The 27,590-nt window shown below is 38.5% G+C and overlaps 1 protein-coding gene across 1 annotated transcript in view; it reads right to left on the bottom strand.

The window, feature by feature from the left end:
- Nucleotides 1–27,590, bottom strand: part of LRP1B (LDL receptor related protein 1B) — a 728,477-nt gene that overhangs the window by 258,953 nt on the left and 441,934 nt on the right. Inside the window, exons 33-35 of the mRNA XM_075181401.1 lie at nt 25,061–25,186; nt 23,265–23,396; nt 1,682–1,816 (exon numbers count right to left, since the gene is read on the bottom strand). Of these exons, the coding sequence (XP_075037502.1) occupies nt 1,682–1,816; nt 23,265–23,396; nt 25,061–25,186 (393 nt within the window). The remainder of the gene's footprint in view (nt 1–1,681; nt 1,817–23,264; nt 23,397–25,060; nt 25,187–27,590) is intronic.

The following is a 27,590-nucleotide window of genomic DNA, read 5'->3' as shown; positions in this document are numbered from 1 at the left end:
GAACTCGCTCCCTCTCCCAATCAGGCTCTCAACCCCTCTCCAAGACTTCTCCCGTGCTGCTCCTCTCCTCTGGAACTCGCTCCCTCTCCCAATCAGGCTCTCAACCCCTCTCCAAGACTTCTCCCGTGCTGCTCCACTCCTCTGGAACTAACTCCCTCTCCCAATCAGGCTCTCAACCCCTCTCCAAGACTTCTCCTGTGCTGCTCTTCTCCTCTGGAACACGCTCCCTCTCCCAATCAGGCTCTCAACCTCTCTCCAAGACTTCTCCCGTGCTGCTCCTCTCCTCTGGAACCCACTCCCTCTCCCAATCAGACTCTCAACTTCTGTCCAAGACTTCAGATGGGCTCTTAAAGCCCATTTCTCCATCATTTCAGCTCTCCACCTAACTCACCTCTACTCCCCTTGTCTAACCCTCTCTGTATCACCACCACCATTCATCTGCCCTTCCCTTTAGATTGTAAGCTCTCATGAGCAGGTCCCTCTTCCCTCATGTTCTCCATTCTCCACTATCATTACCACCATGCCAGTGTCTCTGTTTATCAGCAAGGATTCTGATCCTGTTTGGTGTGCTGACTCCACTGGGTACAGCTTCATCTAGTGGTGACTTACTGGCTTTTATTCCCCCACCCTCTTCCCTTCCTTCATGTTTTAGTGAGAGGTTTCCACCCTCCTACCGCCTCAGTACTGGTTATGCTAATCCTTGCCAAAATATTGTTCTGTCTATATTGTCTTGCCTAATATTGTTATTGTACTGTTTTTTCTTTTTTTTCTTCTGTTTTGCCATGTAATATCTTACTGTATACGGAGCTGTAGGCCCTTGTGGCATCTGACACCCTTAAAACATTGCCAACCTTGAAACATACATAGAGCAGGTTTGCCAAACCTTGAAAGTATTCTTTACTGATAATTTTATAACAGTTTATTAATAAGCAAAATTCCTTAATGACAAATTATTTATGTTATTCAACAAATGTATTCGAAAGAGAAAAAAGTAGGAATAAAGAATCCGGGGACTGAACATAGGGGGTCATAACAATATGTAGACCCAAAACAATTGGTGGGGTGAATGCTATGTATAATTTAGTACTGTCAGAGTTGCCATAGATAAACAAATGTTACTACAAGACAAAAAACAAACAAATTTAAATGTATTATATAAGAAAATAATAGTATAAAGTTATTAAAATTTGACGTTGAATTGTGCAGACAAATGGGATCAACACCGAAGGGCCAGAATCGTACAAACAGTGAAAGCACAAAGCAACTCAAATGAGAATTACTGCTAAAACTAAGGTCCCTACAGAGCTACATTTCTTGTGTACAGAGAATAAAGGTTTATGCCACATTTTGAAAACTTCATAACTTCAGGCATGTAGCATCTAAAATGCGTTTCTGCCTGAACTGTTCTTCGAAAAAATAATACCAAGTTATTACTACTAAATCATCTCCAGCATTAAAATCACATATCTAGAGGCCCCGAAATGCCAGGGAGAGCCTCCCTGTCAGAGAAATTGATTTCGCACACTTGTGTGCCTAGATGCACAAATATGTCATTATTGGTTAAATAAATAAATAAATATAAAACAACAAAAAAGGCATTTTAAAGATCATGGCCTACATCGTGTTCAAACAATATAGGACAAGAGCAATGACAGTTACAAGAGAAACACAAGGCAGCTACCGGCAATCCAGTCAATCGCGATTCCTTCCACTCTCCCCAGGCCGTTTGTAATGATGTCTTCCCTCCAGGTCTGGTCTCGTTTAGAGCGGCTGATTTTGTTGAATCCCATGTCAGTCCAATAGATGGTGTCGTTTCCTGTGAAGATAAATTATCCCAGACTTTTAACAAGCGAGTTGGCTGGAGCTGGGTAAATAGCACTGAGAATGTTCCAATGTACTAATCTTCTGGCACTATATAAATAAATGATGATGATGATGATGAATGTTGTTTAAGAGGGAGGAAGGGGCAATGTAAACAATGTAATTTTCCTTTAAGTGTTCGCTGCATAAATGTGTATAGTACAACAGGGGCAAAGATTTGCTTAGAAAGTGAAAATATATGCATAAATTTAAGAAATATCCACAAGTTTTCTATAACAACCAGAGGATTTATTACCCAGCGATCCTTTAAACTTGTGAGTTTTCCAGATAAGGAGTTTTCCATCATTTGAAGCACAATGCCTAAAATGGACTAAAGTATTCCTGTCTATCCCCACACCGGACATAGTATGTCCTTCTCATTAAAGTGCTCCTCACAGTGTCTGTGGGAGGTTTGAATGACATTATCCTCCCCACACAGTGACTGTAGGAGGAAAAGTGGAGCAGTACTCTTTACAGCTGCTATAGGAGGAGAGGTTTGGTGATCATGTTTGCTTGTATGATAGTCTCCTCCTCGTTACATTGTGGAGCAGCGCTCCTCACAGTGGTTGTAGGAGGAGAGGTTTGGTGATCATATCTGTGTCCAAATGTCATCAACTTTTTCCCTTCTTTATTTTCTGACAATAGAGCTCATACCCATATAAGTAAGTATAGATCACCATCGCAATTTTTGATAGAGACGGGTGAATTGATTCAAACGATTTTCAGCGATTGGCAAATCCATTTAATTAATTTGCAAATCGAACCAAAGATTCTCAGATTTCATAGACTACTACACACCCCCAGGAGGATCAGGGAAATCACAGTGCATGGAAGATAGAGAAGTCTGGGCAGCACGGGGGCTCAGTGGTTAGCACTTCTGCCTCACAGCACTAGGGTCATGAGTTCAATTCCCGACCATGGTCTTATCTGTGAGTAGTTTGTATGTTCTCCCTATGTTTGCAGGGGTTTCCTCCCACACTCCAAAAACATACTGGTAGGTCAATTGGCTGCTATTAAATTGCCCTTAGTCTCTCTCGGTCTCTGTGTGTGTATGTTAGGGGATTTAGACTGTAAGCTCCAATGGGGCAGGGACTGATGTGAGTGAGTTCTCTATACAGCGCTGCGGAGTTAGTGGCGCTATATAAATAGCTGATGAAGTCAATAAACGATTAATGTCAATTCTCCGGCACTTATTGTTCCTGTATTATTCTAGGGGAACACGTTCCTGAATGTTACTGTTTGTGACTTTCACCTATGATGTAAGCTTTGGCTAATAGTGCTCTGGACTCTGATTATTCTTCATCTTTATTATTTGTTCTGTATACACTGGTACATAGCAGCATTGCCAAATCTACGTATTTTTATTCTACATCCTATTTAGCTTTATAGTGACAATCTATTACCAGTAGCTTTGTGTAGGTTTGGTTTTTCCATTGTACACCTGTACCTTATTCATATAGCTGTTTAATACCCAGGAAATGTAGTGCTTCCTAGCTCATCTGGTATATTATTACCACATATGGTCTGGCGCAAAACAAAAACAAAACCTTTTACCCCCCTACATTTGTCATTAGCGTTATTATCATTTTAAGTGCAACAAATACCCAGGCTATACAATAGCATCTCGACTGGTGTATTTCTTTTTACAATGCGTTGACTGGTGAAAAAAAGCAATACATTGTAACATCAGGTATACTATATAGAGTATGATTTGTGGATCTCTCCTTTATAAAACTGTGACCCAGATCCTTCTTTATATAGTCATATATTTGCAGACATTAAGGACAATATGTCAGGTCTCAGCAATGGTAAAAACAAAACACATCTGAAATTATAATGAAGTGTCAGTGACTATTTATAACAGTCTTAGAAAGAGCAGCAGTACTGCACTGTGATAGTGATTCTCAGAGGGATGATGATGATGATGATGAATGATTGCTGTAGCCCCAAGCTGAAAGCTGGACAGATAAGCATGAAAATTTACCACAAAGCAATAAGCCTATATCAGCATAATAAAGGGGATATGTACTCAGACAACCCCACATCTCTAAGTATATTTCTACAAGAAAAGAAACAATGCTCATGTCAGTGGTAATGAAGTAAAAAAAAAAAAAAGTGCTGATGAATCCTCATCCAATTTATTTAGGATTAAAAACAAGGTAATGATTGGAAAACAATTGTCAGTTTTCTACAATGCAAAGCAAACTGTAGCTGGGAAGAAATTACATTAGACTACCTACACTGAGAAGCTGCTTACATAGTTATATTGTATAGTGGAGATAATAATGATGAAACAAACACATGCATGCTTCAATTCATCAGGCATTTAAAAATGTCTGCCCCACCAATGGCATCTCAGAAGCACAATACTCTCTATTGCACCCTGGAAAAAAAATTATATAAACTGTGAATATAAGTGTAATATACCAGGTAAATTGAAACTGATAACGCAATACCAGATAGTGCCATAGCTGCTGGTTCTCCAATACCTACAATTTTACAAACAAGCACCAAGAAAGTCCTTAATTCACAAAATAAAAGCAATTTATATTATGTAAAAAGTCAGTCACCATTGCAAGCAGAAAAACTTCATTTTTAAAAGTTTTCAGAGTGAGTTGGATACCGTGACAAATGTTAAGTGCACAAAGGTTCAGTTGAGATGGCAAGGGAACAAAGCTTAGAATGCCAGCTGTAATCCAACATATAGAATATGATAGTCTAATTTAGGAGAAACAAATAAGATCTCACAAACCATATGGTAACTGCAAAAATAAAAATGAACATGTTAATTGTACATCTAATATTGTTGTTCTTGCTGGTGGCAATAAGGATAATGATGATGTAGATACTGATTGTTATTGTAATGAAGCTACATGTAATGACAATAGTGAGATGTTCTCAGACAACTTCACTAAATCCTTGTAAAAATTCCATAGGAAAATTCCAAACCAGTCAAAACTATAGCTGCTACTATCACAACTGGAAGTATTAGACAGATGGTAAAAGTACAGTAGGACGCATCTTAGAGCACTGTCTATAAATAGACACTAAGCAAAATGCTAAATTTATAAAATGATGCCTTTCAAGTTTCTTCAGTCTGAGTAATTATGTTCAGGACTGAGTTGTCAAGTAACTAGTTGCCATATCTTCTTTATACACTGATTTTCTAACCAAAATCAAGGGGTCACTTTCTGTTGTCAAATCTGTTTGTGCTCAGGTTCATGCCGTAAAACAAATTTGTGGCCAAGTATCTAAAGCCAGTAAAAATATATGATCTATATACATTTTAAACCACTTATATATTGAAACAAAAAATACATTAACTTTAAGATAATATTGAAAGAAAACTATCAAATTGATTCCTAAACTTCAAAAGCGAAAACAATTCAACAGACTTCTCTAAATACAAACAAAACTTGAACTCTAAAAGAAAGACTTAAAAATGAATAGAGATTGTAGATGACTGATAGGACATGGGTGGGATGAATTGCAGCTGGGATCCGTCGAATCAAAGCGAATCATAAGCGCGTTTAAAAGGACAAATTTCAGAGCGATATCTTAGGCTATTATGATAGTCTGTTGTGATCTGTTTCTATAATGACATAATGAAATCCAAAATTAATTACTCAGAACTTGTTAATCTACTTCCACTACTTCTTTGTGCAAATTTTGCAATATGTTTTTTTGTGACTGAACTGTATCTCCATATAATACACTGTCACAAATCACCAATCTTTGTTTTGATATCGGTGACATGATAATGATTTTTTTTTTTACAAAAGATTAAATAGAAACTATCTCAAAAATGATTTTTTTTCCCCTCTCTCTCTCTCTCTCCCTCCTAACTAGACAGTTTTCATCTAAGTCAAAATAAAGTCTGTCATATTATGAAACTATTTTACCTAATCAGCAGAACTGTTGAGCTGAACAAGCGTTCCAAAATCCCTGTGTGAATGTCATTGGCCTCACTAACGGGAAAAAAAATTAATCTGTCGCTGTAAAATAATACTTCATGTTTAATACAGAGTAAGTCACCAATAAAATAAGAGTATTAAACAATGTACAAAGAATAGTGGCCCAACCCTCTCTGTTGTACTTAATGTCAAACCTGATTCTTTGGATTTAGTCAGTGAAATTCAGAAGTATCAATCAAAATCAGAGTTCCTGACATATTCTATGAATTACTTTTTTAAGTCATTCTCATCAGTAATTGTGCAGCAGGAATAGATATATTATATAGACCACACATTTTTCAACAGAAGACCTTGACTTGACCTTTGCTCAGTAAATTTTTAATACAGATAATACACATTATGGAAATGCTAAATTTTCCCAATATCTTATAATATGAAGGATCAAATTGTAGTTAAATGTAAGGACTGAAATCAAACTAGGTACACACTACAGAAAATGACTGCAGATGCGATTTCTGTAACGATTTTACCAACGACTGAAAGTCCAGATGATCATGCAGATTCATGTGTACACACCTACACGATTTACCTTGAGATCTGTGATGTTCATCTGTGTTTTTCTGAAAAAATTGTGGGGTATATTTACTAAACTGCAGGTTTGAGAACATGCAGATGTTGCCTATAGCAACCAATCAGATTCTGCTTATCATTTGTTTAGTACATTCTACAAAATGACAGTTAGAATCTGATTGGTTGCTATAGGCAACATCTCCACTTTTTGAAACCCGCAGTTTAGTAAATATACCCCCTTAACTCTGTACACTCTACAGATCTCTGCCTACACTGCTGGTCGTGAGTGTGTACACCCTTCTACATTTGCCTGACATTTTTCCATCATTGATTGTGACTTTTAATAAAATCAAATCAAACGATACAATGTGCTTTGGTACGATACAACATGATCGCGGGATCGTGCATCCTAATGTGATATTTGACCAAATGGCCATTTATTGTGTGAATGGCATGTTAATTGCAGGAAGTTACTATAGTGTGTAGTTAGTTTTACTGTTCACAAAATACTTTGGTGAGGTCATTGCTCCTTAGTAACGTGATAAGCTGCTTGCACAGGTGAATGCTGGTTTTGTTGATTTGTGGCATTGTGTTGGATGTGTGTATGTAGGAGAGCGTCCCTAAGGTGGTATAATGTGTGTAATGTTTCAGTGTGAATCTCCTTCTACATGTTTGTGTGTCAGTGTGCCACACTCCTATTTCTATATTTTATTTGTATATCTTTCTCATTTAAATGTGTGTACGATAAGGAATAATATACCCTCATCAGCAAAATATGACGAGTACCAGAAGTGACCTTGGAGTCCGATGACCTGTAGAGAGGCACTCAGCCTGCTGTCTTGTGCAGATATATGGTCTTGGTGACCTCTAATATCCTTATCATATACAGTTAGAGACACTTTATCCGATATATAAGGGAATAAATACAATTTTTGCAATGAAAATTGCTTTGCTCAGAATAAAGATTTTTGTAAAAATTGAGATTATAAAACCAGAGCCTATAGCAGCATACACAGAAGCTTACATAAAAAGTGTTGGGTCATTATAGTGTAGCAACTGCCTTTTGCAAAGTGGCGTAGTCGACAGGAGGTTTATAAAACATGTTTCCAAGTATTGCGGCTTTGGACACGGCTGGTAATATCAAACACGGGCATTTATGATAAGTCTACAGTAACTCTGTAGAAAAGTAACACCCACCTAGACCTTGAGTGAGGCTCAGGCAAAAGGTTGTGGGTGACATGGTGAGATAGCGCAGACCAATAGGAATAACAAATTTTTTGCTTGCGGCTCACTATTTATCCGTGCGGTCCCTACCCTCTACCCCCACTTTGCACACAAATAATGTTGCCGTTTTTTGGCAGGAGTCAATTAGTTTGTGGATGCCCCTGTTGTATGCCCATTTCCAGCTCCGTCCTCAACAGCCAATCAGATGTTTGCTTACATTTTGTCACTTGAAAAATGATCGGTAAAATGTGATTGGTTGATGCCAGCATTTTCTATACAGTTAACTGTAGAATAGTTATATAAATGTTCACCGTTGTGTTTTGATTAAATACAAGCCCTGCCAGGTTTTTGAACTAAGATGTAACAAAAGTAAGAAAAAAGAAAGGCGTAGTTTAAAAGAAGGAAATGCGCAATCTAACAATCGCATATAAAAAGCAAATCTGGAGAAAGGAATGTGCCCTGAAATAAGACATTTATCTGTTTTTGTAATTATATTGCTATACTCTAGTGCTAATATTAAAGGTAATGAAACAATGTTCATAGAATAATTTGTTCTTAGCATTATAGAAATTAATTACTGTTACTGGTTTAAGCGTCTTCTTATTTTATATATGTTACACCAGTGTTTCCCAAACCCAGTCCTCAGGGACCCCTAACAGTGCAGGTTTTCCAGGTGACAAGTGAGATAATTCTACCACCTGTGGATCTGTTACAATGTATCAGTCAGTAATGACTACACCTGTGCTCCAGCAAGGAGATATGGAAAACATGCACTGCTAAGGGTCCCTGGGCATTGGGCTTGGGAAACAATGTGTTACACATTTTACACATGACGAACTCAACATCGTGACCATGGATTTCCTAGTTTGATCCTTGATCTAAAGCTGTACAGGAGCGCCTCCTGGAACTACATTCCAAACTCTAGAAAATCGCCAGTGCTGCATAGGGATCCACTCAGGGCGGAGCCAGGTAAGCAAGGCAGGAGAGCGCCGCACTTACAGAGACGCCCCGCCAGCCAGCCTGCACACCAGGGCAGGCGATTTACCCCTTTAAGTCAACAGAGCATGTATTGGAACAAACACAGTGGTATTGAGGAACAGCAAATGAGCAGTGAAGTGAGTAAAGGGGCTTCACGGTGCATGCCCCAAGACCGGGCAGGGGGAGAGCCGGAGATCCCAGCATTGGCCCTGGCTGTACTGATCTCTGTGCTTCACTACCCACCTGTCTGAAAAAGCAAGAGTTAGATACGTGGCTTGAAGGAAAAGAAAATCATTTTCTGGTGCAACCTCTAAGCCACGTTTATGGTTTCCGCGTGGACAGCGAGGGTGTGCATTTCTCCAACTGCTTTTTGATTTGCCCATTTGGAACACAGTTGGACACAAAGCTCTAATTCATAAGAAAATATACCACCACTCAGAAGCATGCAGCGAGCAACTTAGTAAGACAAGACGAGACAATACAGATTGTCCTCCTCTACAATATATGAAAATATTTTGCTTCAGAATGACTTCCACTTTAATTCCGCCCAGGCTGTTGCAAACTGGTAAATGAATGACAATGCAGAAACTGAACAGTAAAGGCACTGTGAAAAAGAATCAGTTTGCCAGTTATGAAAATGTAGTCATTAATTTTCTTTCTGTTCCCTATAAATTGCATTCCTATATAATTATACCCAGATCACACACACTGCAGACTCGTCTTCAAGAAATCACAACTAAGCCGTATGTTTTCTGCACGTTTTTCTACAGCTTACTTAAAAGTGCTAAATATTAATTGAAACCAGCAGCATGGAAGGACTGGGTTATTAATGAGTTGTGTTATGACATATTTAACGTAACACACAAACATGAATCCAGCAACAGTTTCTCTAAGATGAAACATTACAAAGTGTCATTAATTAGAGAGACTATTTGTCCTGTTGACACAGTTATTAACATCCGGTAGATGTGGGTCAGAATCGCCTCATCCATCCTGGTTACACATTGTATGATCGTGGCAACTCTGTGGATTATTCATATAGCTATATCTGAACGCTATACAATAGGTGCTATTTATAACTGTGTCTGAACGCTACACAATAGGTGATATGCAGTAACCTGGTGGATTTGCTCTAAATAATCATCATCAGCTATTTATATAGCGCCACTAATTCCGCAGCGCTGTACAGAGAACTCACATCAGTCTCTGCCCCATTGGAGCTTACAGTCTAAATTCCCTAACATACACACAGAGAGACAGACTAAGGGCAATTTAATAGCAGCCAAATAACCTACCAGTATGTTTTTGAAATGTGGGAGGAAAAAGGAGCACCCGAAGGAAACCCACGCAAACACGGGAGGAACATACAAACTCCGTACAGACAAGGCCAAGGTCAGGAATCGAACTCAAGACCCCAGTGCTGTACGGCAGAAGTGCTAACCACTAAGCCACCGTGCTGATAAAGAATATTAAAAAGCTGATTCATTTGAGTTGAAATCTGGAAAAAAATAGAATTTGTATTTTAAAGCACACTAAAGCCTAAATGTGATGTATATTGGGATAAAATGTAATATAACAGTAAAGAATTCACTGCATATTGCTTTAAAGCACCAAATCTGTGCACATCAATTCTGACACCTGGTAGAATGAAACTAATGACTCAGATCTTCGGCATGAAGCCTTAGGCTTCTCTAGTCTGACCTATCTTTTCAGTGCCCAAGGGTGATTTTAGCCCCTATGCTGGCTTATGTCATTTTAAAAATAGACCACTAACGTTGTACTGTCCCCTGAGAGGAGGTACTCACCTCGTCCCCTGGTGAAACCTCCCTTGTGCATTATAGGAGACGGGAATGATGAAAATAGTCGTGGATCAAGCTAGGAAGATGTTTTTGTAATAATTTAGATTTTGTAATAATTAGACCTTTATGTTGCAGCAGAGGTTATTGCAGTGAATGGTACAGCATGCAATTTATGCAGTCAACACGCATTTTCCTGGGCTGAAATGAGATCTTTTGGATCATTTAGTCAGTTTCTACATTGAAATGAACATTGTCAATCTGCAATGTCTCAAACAACCCCCCCCAAAAAACCCATATGGATTCAGCCTGTTGTAATGCTGAGAAATCACACAATGACATTATGTATTGTATGTAGAACAGGAAATAACGACTTCGAAAAAGAAGTAACATCCGTGTGAGGAAACGGGGTGCTACTGGACTGAGAACTATGCAATCATCACCCGTTTCTCATGGTTTATTGTACTTTTTAATCCTTGGCCCAGTCTAAGTATATACACCAGAGCGTTGGTGTATTATGTGTATTATTATTTAATGTTATTAGATACATTTTGCCCATACTATTACCTGTGATATTGTATGTAGTATAAATATAAACAATATTGCCATACTGTGTGAAAATATCAGAACAACAGCAGTCATTTTGCTTGTGATAGCTAATGTAATTACCATTTGTCTCAAATGTCTATTGTATGAGGAGCAGCTGAGATTTGGTTTGTAATCAGAACAATGTCTGAGTTAACTAGCTGGCAGCCCATGTTAATTAGCTAGGTCAACAGATAACCTGAGAGGTAATGAGGTTAGAACTTCTACTCATATGCAATGTGCCTCCACAGTAATATATTGGTTGAAATAGCATGGGGAAATGTATCAATATGTATCAATATAAATGTAATTGTATCAAAAGGTATCACAGACTTATATTGTGTAACCCTGCTGATATAACGTGTCAAAAGTCTTATTGTTCCATGTAAGCGTGCAGTGTCATTCCTTGATGTACTATTGTAACCCCATGTGTAGTGTATCCAGCCAAAACAGCTAATTGAGTCAAGCCATTCTATTGTCTAATCAAGGTAACAGGGACAGTATGTCTAGCAGCTAAATTGTTGACTGGGAGGCCCCTTCTGTAAAGGGGAGGTTTGAGACATTTGACCCTACTTCCTGGGTACAGAGAAAATAATATAGGGCGAGGAGAATGGCAGGAGAGCGATGCTAGTTTGGAGGATCCTGGTGTAGAAGACATCAGTGAAAAGAACTCTGGGCCAGGCACTGTGGTGCCGCTGAAGGGAACCCTACCAGGACAGGGTTGGTGTGAGCTAGTAACCCAGGCTAGGAGACACCATAACTGTTTTGCTAAACGGTAGTGGTAATATTGCGGGAGGATAAGACCCTGAAAGGGACAGAGATTATGACTTTGGAGTGCTGACTGCAGGAGGCTGCTGGAGGATACGTGCTACCATTTACCCTGCAACTTGTGAACATCTTGTGGTGTTGTGCTGTCGTAATAAAGTCTTATTTTGAATATATCCTGGTCTACCCGAGTGAGTTAAATCCCACAGAGGGTAACTGCCATCCCAGCTAAGGGTGGTATCCTCACAATCCGTTTTTGCAATATATATTGCGGTTTGAGAGCAATCAGATAAACTGGTAACAGAACTAAATTATCTGTATATTAAATCCTCAACTCGTTTATCATATCCTAATTAATATAACTCCTGCCTCCTTCGTACACAATATGCCCTGGTTCTTGGGGGGGAGGGGGGGCATCAGCAGGACATGGAGGAGACTAAAAGTTATCAATAAAAAAAAATACCAACTAAATCCCTTGATCTATAGATAGATTTGTACACAGAGGTGTATCAGATAATAGTAACTCATAATTCAAAGTTTCTTTATATAAATAAAAAGTAATAAAAATATTGCAAAGATACATGCTGTGCATGTAAGTGAAAGCTGTTGTCCTCTGTTATCAAAGTGTCCTTCTGTGAGTACAGACGGGTGTATATTTACTAAACTGCGGTTTGAAAAAGTGGAGATGTTATCTATAGCAACCAATCAGATTCTAGCTGTCATTTTGTAGAACGTATTAAATAAATGATAACTAGAATCTGTTTGGTTGCTATAGGCAACATCTCCAATTTTTCAAACCCGGAGTTTAGTAAATATAAACCAGGAGGTCTATTGTGTGTAAGAAAACATTCACCCTTCAGGTTCACAGCTTAAAATATGTTCAGTTCTAATAATTTCAAGAAACGTACACTGTATGTTTGTGAATGCCATTGTCTCTTTCATATAACCACATCTGTACTTTTAGTTAGATGCTCCATTAAATTTATTTTAAACAAATTATGCGACTAATCTGTTTTGATTTAGGAAAAGATGGCTTGTTATCGTGGACGTGAGGGTAGAAGGTTAACCTAAAAAACAGATGTATAGTCAAGATTTATTCTATCAAGGGATAGACTGTTTCTTTCACCTGTGAAAAATAATGTCAAGGGTGCTAGACTGTGCTCATGTATATGGTTCATTTGTGTGCAAAAATTCAGGAACCCCGAGGCGATCTCTAGGTAATCCTTGTTTGACCTTCAAAAGGAAGATCGGTGGTTTAAAGAGTTTGACTGTTGTAAAGGAAGATTAGTTATTTATACTTATTGATTGGTATTTGTGGATAATGTGATAGCTGACAATAAATCTATATTTATACCACTGAGGTTGAAGGGTGTTTGTACACAAAGCCCACTAGAAACAATATTTGGCTGGCTTATACCATGACCTGCAATACAAATTAAGCCTCACAAGAACAACAGTGGATTATCTGCTTCCTTTATTCATGATCAGACTTATATTCCACAAATACATGTCAAGCTCAGCATCTCGCATTGTCCTTCATTCTGTGAAACAATGACTGTATCTGTGAACGGGATGAATCGGAGAATGAGACTATGTCACATCCTATTAGAATCTAGATTGTCCATCTACAGTGTTGACCTCCAGAATGTATTCCTTCCGTCTCTAAAGTAACCAATCTATCTGTTTCCCTGTTTGCTGAATATCAGATCATTTGATCGACATGTCTCAGTTAAGGCATGAAAAAAAGTAAACGTGTAAGAAGAAATAAGAAAAGGAAATTGTGCTTTACGAGGAAACAGCATATTTATTTAACAAAATATCACCCACCACGCATACGGCGTGAAACGACAGAGCTTGATACGTTTCATACCAGCAAATCTTAGCTATTTAATGTATTAAAATGTATCACAAATATACTGTAATTATACTAGTCTGCGATTCCGCAAAACAACAAAATAGACATTTATCCTTCTTTTTTAACATTGTACAAAATTAAAGCTTAATTTATTATTTTGCATTTGAAATGGTATTAGAAGGTGCTAGTAATTTATTCATTTGCTGTGCATGTAATTAATTAATAAAAATAAAGTTTAAAAAAAAATAATGGAGCAGAATCTCCTAGGTAACTTATAATATCCTTATATTCATAAGTAGGAGGTGAATTATTAGTTGTAATATGAATAATACCTTTTGATAAAATGATAACTGTCAATTTAAGTGGTTTTATATTACTATAATTTAAGTGGTTTTGTTTTACTATTTTATGTAGTTATGTCTTGGTATAGTTTCTTGCTATCTTCTCTTTGGGGGGGGGGGTTTGAGAAAAGAAAGTTGTCACAGAGATGCTTTTTGCAAAAATGTGTGACAGCTTATTGCTAGAGGCAGGTCTGGGGGCGGGGCCGAGTGCAGGGGGAGTGGTTACTAATTAGGAACACCCCTGTGTGTATTTTGGGGGAGTGACTGATGAAGCAGAGGTAAAAAGGACACATGGCGCACTGGATGCGCAGGGTAAATGACCTTTGCTTTGCACCAGTGTACGTAGATCATCCATCCTACGTACCGCGAGGTGCCCGCCTCCTCAATGCTCACCATAGACGACACGACAAACTAGTAGTGCATCCAGGTTTGCAGAGAGGCAAAAATATCTGAAGAGGCGCACTGAGAAAAAGTATTAACGTCACATCAAAACAACAGCCTCCAACCACTGATTAATTAAACAAACATTTCAGTTTTATGTGCCCAGTTTGGCCTCATTTAACTCTAATTAATCATGAGAATGAGGGGATATTAAGATTTATTACGCTTTATTCACTTTCGCGTGTGAAGTATTTTTTACATTGCGCAAAGTGCATCGAGAGATGTGAGTCCACCCCAAAGTGCAACGGGACCTACAAACCACCAGCTCAGAACTGCTGCAAAAATTAATTATGTTTAAGAAGTGGAATTGACGGTGCAATTGTAGGGAACTTTTATTAAAATGAAGCCAGATTCACCAATGGAACGGTCCCGTATTAAGCAAGGAACGCCGGCGTTCTTTCCATACTTCCTATTGGCCAACGCAAACGCATGTTCCTTGGTGGTAATCTAGGTCCTCAGGTAACATTATAGCACTGAAATTACTGAACCGTTTGATGGATTGTAATATCATTATATACTTGAATGCACAAATAAATCACAAATGTTACAAAAACAAAAATACGAATGTGGAGAGTTGGTGTAATGATTTGTTATTGTTACATAAATTGCTACCTTACGATAACTACAGACAGAAGTGTAAAAAGTAGCACAGTATATTTATGTTTGGAAATTTGGTATTATGACCTGCTGTAATATCTGGTTGTATAATTATGGCGAGTTAGAACGAACAGTCGTATATTTCCTGGAAGGTAATGAAACACATTACTGTTCAGCTGTTAATGTAGGTATACAATTAAGATGAAATGAATGTTTTATGTTGCTACAACAGCTGAGACTGCTTATGAAAGACTCAGTCCTGTTTGGCATGGGAGAGCACAATATGCTTCCAAAGTTTAACAAAATATATGTGTAATCTGGTTCTCATAAACCATAGAAAATGTAATGGGATAAAATGTATCAGTTCTCGGAATTATGAGTGAGCTGTTTACGGGTTCAAGTTAGTATCAGAATCCCAGGTTGGGGGCGAGCTTGGAGCTTGTTACTGTAGTGTCACTGGCTCCTATTGAACGAATAGGCTGCATTATTATGAACATATACTGCCTACACTCTGGGCCTGATTCATGTTCGCATGTAAGTCCAATTTGCATACTATATAGCTCTGCGCATGCTCTGCACGGACCTTATGCTAATGAACACAGTTGCATGCAAAACATGTCCGAACATAAATGACACTTACAACTTGAGAGGTGGAACTGTGGAGAGCTAACGTAGGCCACGTACAGTGAGGGCGTACCAAGGGTGTTTCGATACAGATGTGGTGATTCAAGTCCTTGGTTTCTTGCAAGTACGCCTGGTTTCGGACATATCATTTGTATGTTTTCCCCATGTTTGCGTGGGTTTCCTCCGGGTGCTCCGGTTTCCACCCACACTCCAAAAACATACTGGCTGCTAACAAATTGACCCTAGTCTGTCCTGTCTGTCTGTCTGGTCTGTCTGGTCTGTCTGTCTGTCCTGTGTGTGTTAGGGAATTTAGACTGTAAGCCCCAATGGGGACAAGGACTGATGTGAGTGAGTTCTCTGTACAGCGCTGCGGAATTAGTGGCGCTATATAAATAAATAGATGATGATGATCATCATTTGCACCAGCTCCAGGGCCGACTGATAGTGATGACGGAGCCACTAGATAGCACAGAACGTATGTGCAAGTTAGACTCAATAAATGCACTGTATGTACATTAGGCATAAACAGCATCTTTATTTATGTATATAATGTAGAATAAAATTTTAAAAATAAATGTTTTTTTCAATATCCACATTTTTATTGTTAATGTTTATACTGTTAGAAGTTGTTTATTTTATAATATAACATTTTTTCATGCTTTCATTGCACATACGCTTTTGCGTATACTACTGTTACGCCTGTCTACATACAGCAAGCAACGTTTAGGCAGAGGGTACTTACACCCAGATTCAAATCAAGCCATTTCCTCTGTCTTTTTTTAAAAAGATACATGCGTGCAAGTTCGATCATGAATCAGGCACTTTTTGTGTGTAAGAAACAGGTGCACTTTAAATTTGAGAAGAGGAAGACAGTAACCCAGGGTTGTTCTACAACCATAGGTTGGCAAAGCATGCTGAAACTTGTAGTTCCACACTGGCTGGAGAACCATAGTTTATCTATATCTGTGTAACCCTTCATAACGTCCTCATCTTATAATTGGAGGATGCCTCATTTGCTCGTGCAACTCAGAAGCAGAGCCTGAGAGGGGATAGCAGATGGAGTAATAATCTGGGGGGCGGGGGGTAAATAGTGCATTAGTATTTTTAAGTGCTGGACCTGCTTGCTGATCATCATAAAGACAGTAGATTTTTATGCAGCACAGGCACATTAAATAGACACTCATAGTGATTCTCCAAAACCAAAACAGCAGATACTTTTTACAATCAATAAAACAAACAACAATATTGATCAGAAAATAATTTCTCTGGGAATGAAAATGTATCAAAATCTACAATCCAAGCTGGACAAAATATTCAGATTGTGGTTTGCAGGCCAAAAGCAAACCATAAATCTCAATATTGTGGTCTGTAATTGAAAATAAAATATCTACTCACATCATGAGACAGTATATTACTTGCTACCATTAATTCGTAGGCAAGAGGAAATACATCAGTGTAACCAATGTTATTATAGAGGATAATACAGTATATTGTTTATGTGTATTTGTTGTGTTGTGAATCTCCCGACGGCTTATAGCAAATCCTAAACGTTACTCGAAATTTCAGTATTTTTTTGTCCCTAGTAAGCCAGACAATGAAGGGTAAAGATTCCAAATATGGGCAAAAATTATTTTGTGGTTTTTTCAAACAACAATTTCAGTTAAAAAAACAAAATAAATAACAACAAAAGATGGAGCAAATAAGCCTGACAAATCATTTTCATACTGTTAAATGTCTTTTAAATATTTTATTGCCCATAGAAATGGGAGCAGCCATATTGCTTAGCTGGTCAAATGGAACTCTGCCCCCGGTGGACAAATAAACTCACAACAATGGTTGCTTTGCTTTAATCAAACTATAGCTCTTGTACCAAACATGGAACTATACTTATCTGCACTAGATAAACTGGAGCGTTATACTATTTCTATACCACATCTCTCAAGAGACCCTTGTACTGGGCACAGAGATTATTGATAACATACCCTAAAATAATAATAGTTAACAGAGGGTGAACTGAAGTGAAGAGCTATATCTTCTTGGATGACAAGATGTAACCTAGATGGGAACCTAAGCCACCTTTGTGTCTACCAACAAGTGGGAAAGCATCCAATAAGCTGCCACTTCGCTGGTGAAAACCTCCTGCCTCCTACTAGGGTGGTGGTCTCCCGGGAATAATATACTATACAATAAACTCATTTCAAAATACAAAAGTTTTGCTCTCTAAATTAACTATGTTTGTAGCATTAATAATATAATTTTATAATGTACGTTGCACTAATAAAAATTACTTGTGTAATGGGTAGTCACGGTCAAGAGGCTGGTTGAAGTTTTGGAGTCTACTTCTGAATTACAACAATACATTGGTGGATTGGGGCAATGGGTTATTGAGTCTGCCTAGGGACAGGAGATATGGGTTGGGTGGGGGGCATTGTCTGTGGTTATTCCTTACCGAATACACTGATATTATCTGTGGGATAATGAGTAGGGTCATTTCTAGAATGTTTGCGTGGGTTTCCTCCGGGTGCTCCGGTTTCCTCCCACACTCCAAAAACATACTGGTAGGTTAATTGGCTGCTATAAATTGACACTAGTCTGTCTGTTAGGGAATTTAGACTGTAAGCTCCAATGGGACAGGGACTGATGTGAGTGCATTCTCTGTACAGCGCTGCGGAATTAGTGGCGCTATATAAATTGATGATGAAGTATCAATTATATATATTTTTGCTGGTGATTATCACTGTGAAATGATCCCACTTATTCTTCAAGTTTGCCCATTATTTCATTCCTTTTATTACACCAACTTAGCTGCAATGTGAACAGATATTAGAGCCACAAGGGTTTTTTAGTTGTTGCATTACTCTTGAGCAGACGTACTCTTCACCCGATGTGGAACTACAAGTACCAGCATGACGTACCAGCTTCTGGCTGACAGGCTATACTGCAGCTTGCAGTTGCAGAACAGTTGGAAAGACACGAGTTGTCTACCTCTAGAGAGAAATATACTGTAATTACATTTATTTTAAAATAAGTAAAGGAAAATACTATTATACTTCACAACTAAACATTTTTTCTCCTAGTAGGAATTATAACGCTCCAGCATATCCATTATTATTAGATTTATACACTCATTATTAAATAATACAGGAACTGAATAGGAAGCCAACATCATTTTACATTCTGTTCAAAAGTACATTTTACTCTTTTAATAAAAGATGATTATTGAGGTAAAAAGATTAATCTCCTCCCGTGAATCGAGCACAAGAAGTTAGTGCATTGCTGCTCAGAAAAGGAAAAAACAGTCTTGGAGGATTTCCTGAAATTGGTTAGTCTCCTAGACATTACAGGGGAGAGCAGGCTAGTATGGTAATGTATTTATTGATGTTAAGGCATACAACGATTTCTAACACCTTTTACAACACTTATGGTAATGTCAGACCCCCAAAAAAGAAAATATATTCTTAAACATCAAATAATATTTTTCTGAGTGTACAAAAGATAACTATTGTAAAGACATTAGAGTATATTTACTATAGTAAATATAGTGTATCTACTATAGTAAATATACCGCATTATCTGCAAATCTACAAATACATTTGCAGTTTTACTTTTTAAACTACTAGAGTAACTGCTTAATCTGTCTCCTCCTGCAATATGCTGATAAACTAAAAAAAAATACCTTTTCATGTAATGCATCCATATTCGTTATGAAGTTCAGTGACAGCATATGATTCCCCTCTTTCATCTATATGCTAATTAATATCAATCTGTATGTCTTCCTATTGACATGTATATTCTAAGCACATTTACTAATTTCCTAGCTGCCATATTTGTGTCAAGTATATTATATTGACTAAGGTGTATATGTAATTAAAGTGTACCTATAGCCATAGCTGGTTCATCCAATAGGCAGCATAGGATCCTTCCTGGTCCCCAGTGGGGACGCCTATCAATTTAATTTAAACCAGAGACAACACGGAGGCACTTTCTGCCTCATGGATGTCATCAAATCCTAATGAATTGGGAGTCTATTTTCTGGTTTCACCCCATAGAATGGCTGCCTCTCCACTGAAGCTAATATACGAAGAATACTCTACGCGCACTGCAAATTGCCTGCTGAGTGGCTGAATGATCACATGATAGTGTCCAAGGATCTTCAGCCAACAGGACAGCCGACACCAACAGATTCCTGAAATAATGCATTATAGCAGAGAGCTGGAAGCAGAGAGATAGAGAATCAGGTTTATAGCACCTTTCAGACATAAAATGACCTTTCAAGAAGAACTCCACCCAAGCTTAACTTTCTACAATAACCGCCCAAGATGTAGATCCACAACCTCCATCATTCTAAATGTAAACCAGCTCTGCTGACACCAGCGAGCCGACTGCACCTTTTTATAAAGCGGTCAAAGGCTCTTTCTTAATGCTGATGAGACTCAGTAATGATTCCCCTCTATCATATACACTGAAAATGAAAACATGTTGGTGTAAAGGATTAATTACCAGCATCAATCTGCCTGTGAGGTCCTCCACATATTAACCCCTTCATTAATCTTCCCAAACACATTTTATATTGATTCTTAAGGACATACAGTCTGCTTTTGCTTAAATATTGAAATAAATATATTTTATCTTTATCTATGACTATTAACTTGGGGGAAAAAAACAACAATTATGAGTAAGGTATACTTTCTCGTCGTTTTTCCAAGGGTTATTTTAACATATTTAGAGCAATCACAGATAATTACCCCTTAGTGTATTTGTCTAACTCTCCCACGTTTAAGAATACCAAATACATGTACTTTAAATTAGGTAATTACAGCAGCAGAGACAAGGATGCTTGGCTGTGAATTTTTTTTTTTTTAATCAGGACAGTTTTATGACTCATCAGAAAATCAAGCAGGTCTTCTATTGTTAATAACATACTTGCCAACTTTCCCTGAATGTCAGGGAGACTCCCTGAAATAGGGGTGATCTCCCTCACTCTCTGAAGAGTCTGGCATTCTCCCTGATGCTGAGCCAGTACAGGACATGGTTGGCTTCGCCATCTGTGGCATGATGACACAGTTCAGAAATTGTGTCCTATGTCCATGTATTGATGCCTATGGAGGTGGCCATTTTCATGGAGACCAAGATTTAATCAAAGACTGACAAGTAAGACAACATGACTACAGTAATGGAGACAGAAATGTAAAAGACACTTCAGTCTCTAGAGATTCATTGGCTGCTTTTCTTTAAGCATAGTTGCCTACTCTCCTGGGATGTCTGTGAGACTCCCGCATTTCTGGGAGAACTCCCGGTTCTTGCCCCCACACTAGATAAGTGGTGGGGGCAGGGCTTAATTATGCAAATATCGCTTCATCTTAGCCCCAACCCCTGCTGTAATTGGCCAAAATTGTGACAATCGTATAGTATCATCTTTCTGTAAATATAAAAAAAGAAGTTTGTTTGTTTCTTTGTTTGTTGGCGAATATCTTCCACAGGTCTCAAGGTAAAGCTGCCAAATCTTACATAGTTATTTAGTATCGAAAAAGTAAGCTGTTAGACCATAGTGACAAAGCGACAGAATGACAAATAGTAAAAACATAATTTTTTGGTTGTAAACAATTGTTAGACCCCTGGATACCTCTCCATAACACGACATAACGAGTCCGACAACGCGACAAAGCAGCAAATCTTACTTTCTAAAAAGCATTTTTGTTCTATTTACCAAATAATTTGCTAATATATAAAAACTGACACACATCACAAATCGACCCCGCGCAAGGCCCGGGTGACCCTGCTTGTAATTCACAAAAATATAAAAACACTTAATTTCACTACAATAAAAGACTATGTTCTAACTCTTAGGGGTCGATTTATCAAACCTTCTAAACAGGAAAAGTGGAAGTGTTGCCCATAGCAACCAATCAGATTCTACCTATCATTTATCTAGAAGGTACTAGATAAATTTTTAGCTGCAATCGAATTGGTTGCTATGGGCAACACCTCCACTTTTCCTGTTTAGAAGGTTTGATAACTCTATCCCCATTGACTTATAAAAAAAAAAACAACACACTGATCTCACAACTGACAGCCCGAGCCTGCACGTGTGAAGATAATTTTCTCATGATTAGCTGGGCTTATTGGAGATGACTGTGGCTAAGGTTATCAGTAGGGCAAAAATAAGAAAATTAAAAGTACAAATGACCAATATTTCACACAATAATAGAAACCTCTTAAAAGTTTAAAAGTAGAAGCTGGTATAAAGTTCTCAACAAACATTTGAGTCACTTATTAGTCCTGCAGTCATCATCTTAGCCCATCCATTTCCTACTTTAGGCTTAATAAAAATATTTCAATAATTCATTCCTGGCATCCAGAAAAGCTATTACACACTCTGCATGGCACCTTGCCCATCGGCGTGTAGGGAGGGGGATCTCCAAGCCTTAAATATGTATTTTAGGTCACATAATAGGACCCAGGAAACCAATTTACATGGTAAGGAATATTTGAGGTTTCAGTTAAGTCTTGCTATCTGTCGCCTATGTGGAACAGATACAGTATATATAGTGTGTGAGACATAGGAAGATTTCTGATGAGGATCAGAGTATTCCATCGGAATACATGATTGTTGATTGTCTCCAATGTATTTTAACTAAGAGATCATATAGGGGTTCGCTTTATTGCTTAAATATAGAAATGAACATCTTTTATCTTTACCTGCGACCATTAACTAGAGAAAAAAACAGAACAATCATGAAAAATATACTTCCCCGTCATTTTACCAAAGGTTATTGTAACATATTTAGAGCAATCGCAGAAAATGACCCCTTAGTGTATCTGTCTAATTCTCCCACGTTTAGGGATATCAAATGTGTACTTTAAATTAGGTAATTACAGCAGCAGAATCCAGGAGACATTAAGGGCTAGATTTACTAAGCTACGGGTTTGAAAAAGTGGGGATGTTGCCTATAGGAACCAATCAGATTCTAGCTGTCATTTTGTAGAATTTACTAAATAAATAAAAGCTAGAATCTGATTGGTTGCTATAGGCAACATCCCCACTTTTTCAAACCCGCAGCTTAGTAAATCTAGCCCTAAGACTCATCAGAAAAACAAAGAGGCCTCCCTTTAATTACGAATAAATCTAGTGTAAACTGGATCTATAAGTGAGTAAAATACCTATTACTATTAGATTGACATCAGCGTGGATCTGATAGTAATGTCTTCCACAGGGTAGATGATTCGGCTATCCCTTGCTGGCCTGCCCACCTGGAGGGGATCCCTGTGATGTCACACTGTGATGTCACACGGTGACTTCACAGGGATTCCCTATAACAATGTGACGGCTGTCCGGTGACATTTCATTGTTCAGTGGGGAATGCTGCTTGGACGTATCGGGTAACTAGAAAGCAAATTAAACAATTCCCGGCCATGTGGCTGCACTCAAGGGCTATCATTAACAGAAATGGCAGCGAGAGCCAAAACCGTGCCAACCGTGCCAAAAAGTTGGTGACTGTGATTGCTGTATCAAATCCACCATTGGCAGGTAGCATGGCGAGGACCCCTTGTGATCCTATCATTCAGTGATCAGGGCAACGGCAGGATCTGTAATGGGGGGGGGGGGTGAGCTTTTCTATAGAAGGCTGAGCTGGTTCAGAATGAAATGAAAATGCAATTTTTAAAGAATTGATTATTTTTTATTAATAAATATGCAAGTAAATAAATACCGTACCTGCGTGAAAGTCTATGCCTACAGCAAATGACGTTCCAGAGATGGGCATGAGTGCATCCATTCTGTCACTTGGGTCAAGTGGAATCCCTCTAACCCCTTCGTGTACGGAGTACATGAGAAACGACTCTATACCTGCACAGGGAAAATAATATTATAAAAACAGTACAGAAAAATAAATAAAAAATAATCAGGAAAACAAAAATCTGAAACTATACCCAGCGCTGTCCAAGAGTTATACTAATGTTATAAAGCCATGATTGTGGACATACCAGATTAAAATAATAACAGAGTTTTGCTATAATATTCAGGGTCACAAACATGTCTTGGAGACCTTCATCATCATCATCATCATCTATTTATAAATCGCTGCAGATTCTGTAGCAGCGGAAATTCTTACAGATATGGCATACATGAATGCAATAAACATGATAACACATATATAAAAATATTTAAGCATAACATCACATGCATGTACTCTAACTTCTAATACCAAATAAGAAATTGCAACTAAATTACAATGTCTCGTACTAGAATCAATACGTTTAGTTCTGCACCTCTCTTTCTATAATCCCAGAAGTAACTCAGAGACCTTAAACACCATAAAGGTCGCTCTCTGTTTTATCAGACTTGGGTCATTTTCAAAAAGGGTCGCAGACAGAGGTGTGCAATCTGTGGATCGGTACCCCAAGTGGGTCCTAGAATCTAGAAACTCAGACTGCCAGATAGGCAACAGACTATACTGGAAGCCACCCAGAGCCAGACATGGGCACACTGGGCAGTTGTCCGGGGGCCCCAGGAGCATAGGGGCCCCATAGGCTTGCCAACTTTTCAGCATATTATTCCGTGAGATTTATTCAGAACCTTCAAACCCTCTTTATTAAAACGTTTAGGTGGATTATTCAGAAATTTCGCAAATGTTTGTGTTGAACACTTGATTAATAATAAACAATTCATAGTAATTTCATACTGTGTCATCTCCGCCTATATGATTTACCAATTGAGTATAATTGTTATGTTGAATTTCTTGAATTTCTTGTTTTTCAACTTTAAGGCTCATGCTATATTGTCCAAACGTTTGTGTGGATTATTCTCTCCTGTACAGAATGTTTTTTAATTTTTAAGCACTGATTTTGTTGGAGGTACCAATAAATATAAGCTTAATTTTATCGATAATTTTTTTTTTTTTATTCCTGTGAGTGAAGTTTAGGTAGGGCCCCAGTGCACTGCTTTCTCCAGGGGAGCCCATAATGCTGTTAAGACCTCACCGAAGCCATCGATTTTGGGGCTACCAAAACAGGGGCAGCCCCCATCCCCCCGGATGCAATATTACATGATTATTACCGGCGGCCGCATCACATGGCATGCGATGCGGCCGCGTCATTAATGACGCGGCTGTATCGCGTGTCATGTGATGCAGCCGCCTGTGCGCCCCCCTGGCTGAAATTTGACAGCCTGCGCCTGTACCAGAACAATGGTTCATTGACACATGGGGTCCTTGAAGAATTGCACATTGTCACTTGGGGTCTGAGCTAAAACAAAGTACGGTTGAAAACCACTGACCTATGACACAACTAGGAGTATAATGCTACATTAAATAACCTATCTAAAGGGCTAAATTGAAAAACAAATAGTAAATTTGTTTCACCAAAGTCCTTACTTCTTGTTTTCTACTGAGACACGGAAATACTGTATAGTATGTTGGGTATGAATGAATCGATGAGTCCCTCTGTCCGTCTATTGTGGTAATTATACAGCAAGAACAGCTATTAAATACATTTGATTGTTACTGTGTGTACCTTGACAAGACATGCGATTCTTCCGAAGGTTGTAGCCAACGGTGCACATACACGTTCGAGTTGTTTCAGAAGTTGGTAAACACAACTGGGAACATCCACCATTGTTGGCCTGGCAAGGACTGCTACCTAGAGCATGGACAGCAAAGAATAAAATATCCTAACTTTAATATATTAAAAATGCAGATGGAAAACATGCAAATTACAACTTTATAATTCACAAACATATCATTCACTAGAAAGCTTACTATGCAATTATTAAAAGGCAACAATACATTTTTCAGCCAAGAAATGTACCCTGGGTTGTGCATGAACTATAAATGGATAAATAAACCTGTATATGATTTTTGGTATTTGTATGTTTAAAATAGTTTTAAGATATAGTTTTTACAGTTGTATGTATTTGTTTCGTCACTCTTCCTAGTGTTAGGGTTTGTCCATCTGTATACTGGAAACAGCTGTGTTCCAAATGGAACACAACAAGTAAACAGTGCGATATAGAGATCCTATGATGTCATCGCCAATTTCTCACAGCAACCTCTTAGGATTTCATTGCTGCCTGTGTGGACCACATATGCAACTAGGCAAAGAGGACAATAGAGCACTATGTTTTGCTATTTTCTTGTTTTCTCGAGTTACGTTCCAATTGGAGAACACTTTGAGGAAATGCTAATATGGACAAGTCCTTACAAAATAAATGGTGTCTGTGTCACTATTAAAAATATAGTGTTATGTATTGTCCAAAGAGTCTGCGGCCAACACCATAAGTAAATCAAGGAAGCGGTATCGCCTAGTGAGACATGAGGGCTGTACAAATTTCTTATAGATACACGATGGAAAGACTCACACAGGACCTCATTCTGAGTTAGATGCATGTTGGGCGTAATATGTGCTAAAAAGAGGCGCCCTTAAAAATCGCATACTTAGTCCCTTATGTGGAGCCGTAGGCTTCTCAAGACGTGCCTATAGCTTATGCGTCAAGTTTAGGTCAGCTAAATGCCAGCTACATACACCCACATATTCATACACACAATCAGGTCATAAGCACATAAAAGATTGTCATAATATGTTTTGATAGCGAAAGACACAATCACTATTAGGCTAGATGTAATACAGCAGCTATAATATTCCTTGTGCACAAATGAAAGTAGCAAAATAATAATTTTTATAATACACCCACAGAACCTGATAAGAGATGCACAATCGAGGAAGGAAGCACCTATCCGCTTCAGAGGTGAACTTGCAATCAGCCAATCAGAAGCGGCTAGTTAGTGCTGATGACCGTCATCATCAGTGTGTATTTGCACCTAACCTCATACAAGTGCAAAAGACGCCGTTCCTGACAGGTGTATATGCAGCACAGTGGCTTAGTGGTTAGCACTTCTGCCTCACAGCGCTGGGGTCATGAGTTCAATTCCCGTCCATGGCCTTATCTGTGTGGAGATTATATGTTCTCCCTGTGATTGTGTGGGTTTCCTCCGGGTGCTCTGGTTTCTTCCCACACTCTAAAAAACTACTAGTAGTTTAATTGGCTGCTATCAAAATTGACCCTAGTGTCTGTGTGTGTGTGTTAGGGAATTTAGACTGTAAGCTCCAATGGGGCAGGGACTAATGTGAATGAGCTCTCTGTACAGCGCTGTGGTATAAATGGTGCTATATAAATGATGATGATGATACGACTCAGTGCTGGTCTGCCTCAGCCGCATTCGCATGAACACACCCTTACTTGTGCTCGGCCTATGTGTGGCCGCCTCTTTCTTCCCCGGTTCCTCCTCTCTAGTCTCAAGGAGGCGCAAGGGTCAGGTGGATGCAACTCTGCATATGCGCAATATCTTCTGGACATGCGAAGTACAAACTTGCAGATTTTACACTCCGCAAGCGGTCATACCTCCAGCCTCAGCCTCGGGCACACCATGATTCCGAATCAGTCCCTTGACTTGTAGTTTAGTTACAGCATACAGAGGTTTTTTTTCACAATAATGTGCAAATACTTTTATTTCAGTGAATGGAATAAAAGAAGATCTGGAGAATTAGAAGTCACTGAAAATATCAAAACCTTACAGCACTATGCTGGGTACACATGTAGTGATTAGAAAGGAAAATGTGTTTGTTTGCTTTTTATATAAATGGCTCAACATCACTTGTCCAGAGTCCAAATCCAAACATTTTAGACTTTTTTACACCCTTCTAAATATTATTTTTGAAAGTATTGAGTTAAAGAAATCAAGTAACACAACAATGAATTCTTTATTGTACTACCGTGTGATTTGTTTTGTGAGTGGCGCTTTTGTGCTGCTGTTGTGATCATCTACTTCTTTCTCCTATTATTTAAGGTTTACCAGTGTATTTTGTGCTATTAGTCACTGTCCTCAGCTATCCGGGTAAAGTTGTCTCTGTGCAGTTCATATAACTATATTCTCCTTGACTAACGAATCGCCCCGCAATCCTCTTGCGATCAGTGTCACATTGACTAATGAATTGGCTAATTGTACATAGGAATCCAGGAGAGGTAGCATTGTAAGCACCTTAAACA

Source organism: Mixophyes fleayi, chromosome 7 (assembly GCF_038048845.1).
Source record: "Mixophyes fleayi isolate aMixFle1 chromosome 7, aMixFle1.hap1, whole genome shotgun sequence".
NCBI lineage: Eukaryota > Metazoa > Chordata > Amphibia > Anura > Limnodynastidae > Mixophyes > Mixophyes fleayi.
The sequence above is the reverse complement of the archived record's forward strand: the minus strand, read 5'-3'. Positions and strand labels throughout refer to the sequence as shown.